This window comes from Adiantum capillus-veneris, chromosome 21, assembly GCF_014529385.1.
Source record: "Adiantum capillus-veneris isolate H3 chromosome 21, ASM1452938v2, whole genome shotgun sequence".
NCBI classification, from domain to species: domain Eukaryota; kingdom Viridiplantae; phylum Streptophyta; class Polypodiopsida; order Polypodiales; family Pteridaceae; genus Adiantum; species Adiantum capillus-veneris.
In genome coordinates, this window is record NC_140951.1 from 4,801,031 (window position 1) to 4,808,302 (window position 7,272).

Sequence of the window (7,272 nt, forward strand, 5' to 3'; positions counted from 1 at the left end):
GTCAGGAATTCATTTGGATTCCAAAACAACCACAGTATCAACTTTCAAATCCTAAATCCCGTCCCCACCCACGCGTACAAGGGATGAAGCAAAGACCATTGTTGACTCACACAACAAAAAGGTTGATCCCAAAGAAGTCTCTTCAAACACAAATGAAGCACGGGCAAGTATGGGTTCCCAAACGAGAGCCATCAACAAACCAGCCACCAATAATTGCAAAGAAACGGGTCCCAAAGAAGAACAACAAAATTTTTGTCAGTGCATCGCCGCTTGAATTCTTACAATTCTTTCTACGATTACAGTACAGTTAGAAGAGAGCAAGTCGCTTCAATCAAGCAACGATACAAGAGCTTCAAATACCTTTACATTGCTTAGAATAGGAAGCCTCGCCAACAAATGCCAATAATCAAATTGATTATACCCACATCTTGCACAACATAAATCTTTTCCATGCATTGACTGTGTATGCATAATAGGGCTACATTACAAGGTCTGCATAGGCACAACTTTTAATTGCCCAAGCACAACACATACCCTTTGCGATACCCTGTCGTAAAGGATGACTCCAAATAGGAAGGGGGGAGGCATTTTGAATGGGGACCTAACATTATGACTATTAGAGGGCAATGTTTTGTGATATGCATTGAATTTTTGCATTTTATTGTGATATATTTTTGAAGAAATTTAGAGTATATGCCCTCATAGTAGTGTTACAGAGGAGTATGGGGACAAAATCCATATATGAGCCCCTAGGGACATGTGTATACTGTACATAGCATTTAGATTTCTATTTGAATGATTTTTCTTTTGATGAGTTGTTTTAAGATTTTCTTTGTTTATTATTAAGAAAAAAAAAATCCATATCCACATGAAGAAAAGACTGATGAGAGGCCTGAGCACTACAAAGAGAAGAAGGTACAGGGAAACGATGAAACTTCACGAAGTATGTCTCAGTAGCCACTACAACAGCCGAAGAACTTGTCACAAAGCAGTGTCAACATGCAACCGACAAGTCATACAACTCAGAGTCGAGTAGCTACGCCACAAAATGAGTGAGGTGTTAGTCCCAAAGCTTCAAGTAATATTCTGTGTGGTCTAAGCATCTTTGGCGAATCCGCACACCTCAATATGGAAGTAGCAAGATGATAGGAATATGAGAGGGAGAGAGAGTGTGTGTGTATGGTGGCGAATCCGCACACCTTTACATAAGCAAAAACAAAATGGCAAGGAACAAGCATATACCATACTCACAATGAGATGTATCCAAAGCGACACAAAGTATGGCACCAAGATGGAGTGTATTGATTGCTTGCAAAAGATGAATACAATAGGTAGTGTATGGCAGGAAAATGAGAAGGGAACAAGATCGTAGGAGGCATAATGGAGAGATGGGAGTTGATGGCGAGGAATATCATGAGTGTGTCCACCCTTCTTCTTCTTGAAATTGTGCCTTCAACCCTTAATTACAAGTGGTGTGGAGGTGTGGTGCTCATCTTTTGTGCATGGTGATGGTGATGATGATGGTGTTGTGATTATGTGATTAGGGTTCATGCTACAAGCATGTAGCACAAGAGTGTGTATGGATAGGTGTGTGTGTGTGTGTATTCTCTCCTCCAAGTGAGCTCTCATGGCCTCCTTATATAGGGAAGGAGGGAAGGATTTAGCAATATTTCTATTTGAGGTGAGTGTCCCACTTTGGTGACTAGGAAAATGGGGTGCATGTGACTGTGGCTCCCATCTTGTCTCCTCATTATTTAAAATACCAGAGTCAATAGAGAGAGAAAAAGAGAGAATGTGGGTAGGATGTAGAGGATAGGAAATATTTACAATAGTCTAGCTTTGGATAGACATAGGCTTATTAGGGAGAGAAGAGAGAGGTAAGAAAATTATAAGAGAGGTTGTCGAAGGTGGATATTTGTTGATGAGGATGGATCCTCCAAAAATGGTGATAGAATTACTCTAGACTAGCCAAGACCTCATTAAAAGAGCCTTGTCTCTTGTAATCATGCTTGAAGACTTGTAGAACCATAGCCATTCTAGAAGGAAGAAAAGTGGGGATGGCCTGTGTCACCATTACACGAGAAAACTGGGGTCCACTACAAAAATCATATCTCCGTGTTCATAACTCCAAATATTCTGAAAAAACTTGAGATCACGAGCTACATCTTTCATGTTGAACGCTCCTTCAGATTCGGGGTTCTTCTTTACTTAAAAAATTCAGCCAAATAATGTATTATTTGTGGCTGCAAAAGTCTTTTGGTGGTCCCCTTTGAGTGGACTTCTCTCTTGCCTTCAAGTGTAAGCTCCTTCATGTGTATGAAAACATGACCTAGAGTGTTGAAAAGATTGGCAATCATCTAGATGGAGGTATTATTGAAATTTGAAAGTGGGGTTGAGGTTTGAAAATAAAAACTAGTGAATAAAATATTTGGTAAAGTGGAATAATATACATACATGAAAAAACAAATATTAGAAAATACTAGAATATATATATTTAATATTTTTAAGGTCAAAAGAGAGATCAACAAAGAAAGCTTACTTATTATGCTACATCGTGATTGATTAGCATAAGTATTATTTATTTAATAAAGGCTAAAACGTTTGTGAAAAAGGAAGAAAAAAATCAAAAGTAACTTATATAATGGGAAATATTTTGATAAAAGGGAAAAAATATATAGGGGGGTTCCCATGCATGGAAAAGCTTTCCTCATTAGCCCTCCCCCTAAGGCTAGAGGTATTCATGCCTCTAGCGTTGTACCTGATTCTTCTTCAATTGAGGTGGAGGTGTCTCCCTCCTCGGGGATTTCCATCATAGGTGTTTGATCAAATCTCAAAAAGTACCGCTTCAACCTCCATCCATTGACACGTGTTTTGTGGAGCCTACCATCTGCATCCATCAATCGGTAATTGCCATTGGCGTAGCGCTTTCTAATGACAAATGGCCCTTCCCATCTGGGTGAAAACTTTTTATCCTTCCTAGTTTCAAACCTGTTATCATACCGTAGGACCAACATACCTTTCTTGAGACCTTTTTCCCTAAGTCCCTTGTTGAAGGTAAGTCGACGTTGCTCTGCCTGTGCTGCATAATAGTTGATAGCATCTTCTCTGTCTAGTTGAAGCCTCTCTAGATCAAGAATGTGGTTGTGGAGATGAGCATTAGGACGTTCCACCTGCCCAGCTAGCACCTTGAGACTAGCCAATTGTACTTCAATGGGTAAAATGGCTTCCTTACCAAACACCAAGTGATATGGTGTGAACCCAAGGAATGTGCGAAATGAAGTGCGATAAGCCCAAAGTGCAGCCATAAGATGCTTGTCCCAATCACTTTTGTGATTGTTTACATGCTTAGTGATGATCTTGCAGATCATACCATTTACCTTTTCTACCAAACCATTGTCTCAACGGCATAGCAAGGCTATACAAGTTGAAAAGGAAGACACAATTGAAAAACCAGTTCCGACATATGAGCAACTCTTTCGCTTCCCACTCAAGAAAAGTGATAGAGATCCATCTCTCTTGTATGGAAAAGAGTTCCTTGCAAAGTATTAGGCTGATAGTGCACATGCAGTCCATTGCTCCAATCTGAGAACTGTTAGAGGTTGGATGAAAGCATTTGATTCCAAGCTTTGTGACCTACGGCACAATCTAGAGGGGAAGGATGAACTTATGAGCTTCATTCAAGAGCACCATGATGAAATTAAGGAGGTGACGTTCCGTGGTGCAGAGTACCATTGGAAAGTGGAGGACATCTACACGTTTTGGTTGCATCACAGGCAAGCAAAGCGAAAGAATGAAAAGAAAAAATCAACACTGGTCAATACCACAAATTTAATATTTGTAAGCCACATTATCATTATTTTCTCATTGTTTTTAGCTATCATAATAAGATTGATTATGTGAAGTTGTGCACTGTAGGGAACCGACTTAGTGAATGCAAAGGCGGAAGGCAAAGAAAAACAGCTTGTGGGAGTTTCTACATTCTTTATTTTTTTGTTTATTTTTAATTAAAGTTATTTAGAAATGTTATACATAAATTGTAGATCGAGGAAAATTATTTGCAACCTATCAATGAGGAAGTGTATCATCCTCATATTGACTTTGAGAAAGACCAAAATTATTCAGAGGCAATTATCACTGGCGTGCAAGTTGAAGCCCTTCTAGATGTATGTTTTCTCAACTTATACTATGTTGAATTATTTTGTACACTTTCTTTAATCTAGTTATTTCCTTTTAGGATGTAGAAGAAGAGGATGAGGCTTTAGCTTCAAATGGTTCTTTCTTGGCTCTTATTGAAGATGTCACAAAGGTATGTCTATGTTATTGTCCTTTACAATAATTAAACTATCTATGTATTTAATGTGTTTTATTCTGAGAACATGCAAAGGTTGATCTCATTAAAGAACAAATGGATTTTGAGAGCTCTCATGAGGAAAATCAAGTGGATGTAAGCTCTAGAAAGAGCAAGCGTGCACCTAAGGTTTACTCACATCTTTTAACTTTTATATGCTTCATACCCTTGTATGCCTTGAGCTTTAACCTAACATTTTTTGATGCAGTGGAATCAAAAGATCATGGATATGATGCAGACTAAAAAGGAAAAAAAAGATTGCACCAAGAAAAAGGTAGTTGTTATCTATTGCCCAAACTTTCAAAGTCTCGAGCTCTAACTTAACTTTTATGCTTTCAATTTTCTATGCATACAGAGTGTACTGAAGAATGTTCTTAATGAGAGTGTTACTCTTCAAAACACAAAGGCCTTCAATGAACTCTCAAATGGGTCTCATGAATATGTAAGGAGATTGACTTTAGTTGTACTTATCTTTTGGCATGGATTAAGCTTTTTCAATTAAGTAGTGACTTTTTACAATTGAACTTTTATTTAGGATATGAACTTTGATAAAGACGACCAAGAGACGATTTTAATCAAGTTTTTAGAGGTTCCAACAGTTGATGCATTGTATATTACGCTAAAGGCTAGTTTCAATCTAGCAAAGCGTAGTACGGATTTCACAGGACATCGTCAAGAGCAAAGTGTGGATGGAATGCGCTCATCATTTGTAGTGTACCTTTTGGCCACAAATAAAGTTAGAATTTCCAAATGTGACTCTTCTCCACTAAGTGTGGATGATGTAATTGTGGTTGAGTGATGTTATGCTAATTTGATTATTTTAATGTAACCTTGAGACCCAAAGAAAGGGTGAACATTCTTGCATCAACTATTTTCAATTGTTAAATTTATGTTAGATTGAATTCTTCAAAAAGCTACTGTGAGTTACTCTTATATGTTGTTCTTTTATAATGAGGTAGTCTGCTCCAAATACCCATGCATAATGAGTTCGATGCAAAGATTTAATTTCTTTGATGCAAGATCTACGACATATTTGTGAGACTTGTTATTATAATATTATTATTTTAATTATAAAATCAATAAATTTATATATAATTAAAAACTTAGATTTAGGTGATTCACTTATGTGACTCTTTTTGTCTAGCTATTGTATATAAAACTAACTTGAATATTACTATGTAGATTTTATTCCGTTCCAATTACTATGTAGTTTTTTCTTGTGCATATGTTGATAAAAATTCTATATAGTTTTTTTGTTGTGCGTGTTGGTCAAAAAGCTATATAGTTTTATTATGTGGGTCATTTTTACTGCATATATATACAATAAAAGGTTCTGTTTTTACTAGTTTGGACTTTTCTTACATATGTTCAAGTTTTATCTAGGAAAGTCTTTTTTTTTGCTTTGTAGGAATTGAATTAAAGTTCCTTGTGGATAAGCCGAGGGACAGGTTCTGCAGTTAAAGCCATCAGCCGAGCTACTTTGAGAAAGCTTCGAAGGAGATCGCCAGTGCAAGGAGGATCAAGCTGTACGAAGCATCATGTTGTGAAGCCGACAAATATTGAGTCCGCCATCATTGTATTGGATAATTGGGTTTATGTGCTACATAGTTGGTTTGCGGCTTTTTGTCAAGTTTTCCATCAATCTTATCTGCGTCTCGTCTTTTGCCATATGCCCGTGGTAGCGTTGGCTTTGGGATTGTGTGTGTGTGAGCGGAGAGGGAGGTGGTGAGATTGTACGGGCAAATTGTATATATGGTCGAGGTATGTGTCGCCTCCCTGTGTGAGTGCATTTATAAATTGGGGAGTTATATGCATCAATTGATGTTGGGATAACATGGTGTTTTTGATGGGCTTGTGATGTTGAGGTGTTTGTGTGTGAGCGTGTGTGGTCGGTGATGCTCAAAAGAGAGCCTGGTAGTAAAGTTTTACAAAAAAGTGTATGTGTGTGAATTTTTGTGTGGTTAGGGGTGCCGGATATTCCCTGGGCTATAGAGAGGCAAGCTTGGAGTGTGCTGGATTTGTTCGACCTTCCCCATTTCCAGAATGTCTAACCTCACTATCCTATCTTATTGCAGTATTAGCAATAACCATGATTACATTGTCAATCCATGGGATGAAGCTGACTCGACTAGTGAAAAGAGGCTACAAGAGGGTGTCAATCCCTCAGAAAAAACTAACAACTCGCATCTAACTCATTCTACACTCACATGACAGAAATCACTTAAAGCCAATCACTCATTGGCAAACAAATCACATCCGTTGCAGCACCAAATGACATCCAAACGTAATGAAACTTCTAGGACATGTTTATAAGACCTAAGCACACATGCTTATGGTCTCAAGTCCCACTTTAGGTCAAGTGCCAAAATCGTAATTATTAACAGCAATGGATTTTTGACCTAGTTGTTTTCGACCCAGGATGCATCTAAATGTTTAGCAATGATGCCCCAATACCCCGTCTATGCTTAGTTTTTTATTAGGGCATGATGAAATTAGGGCGTGGGTCAGCGACGCCAAAAGCTACGAATTACTGTGATGTGCTTACGTCAATGCGTAGAGCTCTTACTTGCGGTTGCAATGCAGCAAACGTGACTGCAATGTGACAATCGGGGAGGGAGTAGGAAGCATGAGAAAGAGAGAAGTGAGAGCAGTTAGCTCACACTGTGTATTTCATTATCCAAAACTTAATAATCACTTACAAAAATTGGCTTTTATACCTTAGCCAAGGTTTTTGGTGGTCAAAACTAATAATCTGGGAGTTTTACCAAAGATAGGTATGGCAGGTTGATACATGCTGGAAGCTTGTAGCCTTGGCTCATCAATTACAAGGTTTATCCAAAAAAATAGGAGTTACAATATTCCCATGGTAACGCCAAAAAATGAGAACTTCAAAAAATGGTATCTGTGTTAGCTTGCTGCTAACA

General features: G+C 38.1%; 1 protein-coding gene across 1 annotated transcript; it reads left to right on the plus strand.

Moving 5' to 3' along the window:
- Window positions 1-4,268: 4,268 nt before the first annotated feature.
- On the plus strand, window positions 4,269-5,147 carry LOC147430478 (uncharacterized). Its single transcript, XM_086494572.1, has 5 exons — window positions 4,269-4,306; window positions 4,420-4,477; window positions 4,557-4,622; window positions 4,704-4,790; window positions 4,884-5,147. The coding sequence occupies exons 1-5, from the start codon at window positions 4,269-4,271 to the stop codon at window positions 5,145-5,147; spliced, it is 513 nt and encodes a 170-aa protein (XP_086350698.1).
- Window positions 5,148-7,272: the final 2,125 nt, after the last annotated feature.

Coding starts and splice junctions, on each gene's coding strand:
- LOC147430478 (XM_086494572.1), top strand. CDS start 4,269: ATGGTTCTTTCTTGGCTCTTATTGAAGATGTCACAAAG. Junction 4,478..4,556: donor AGAGCAAGCGTGCACCTAAG/GTTTACTCACAT, acceptor TTTTTGATGCAG/TGGAATCAAAAGATCATGGA. Junction 4,791..4,883: donor CAAATGGGTCTCATGAATAT/GTAAGGAGATTG, acceptor ACTTTTATTTAG/GATATGAACTTTGATAAAGA.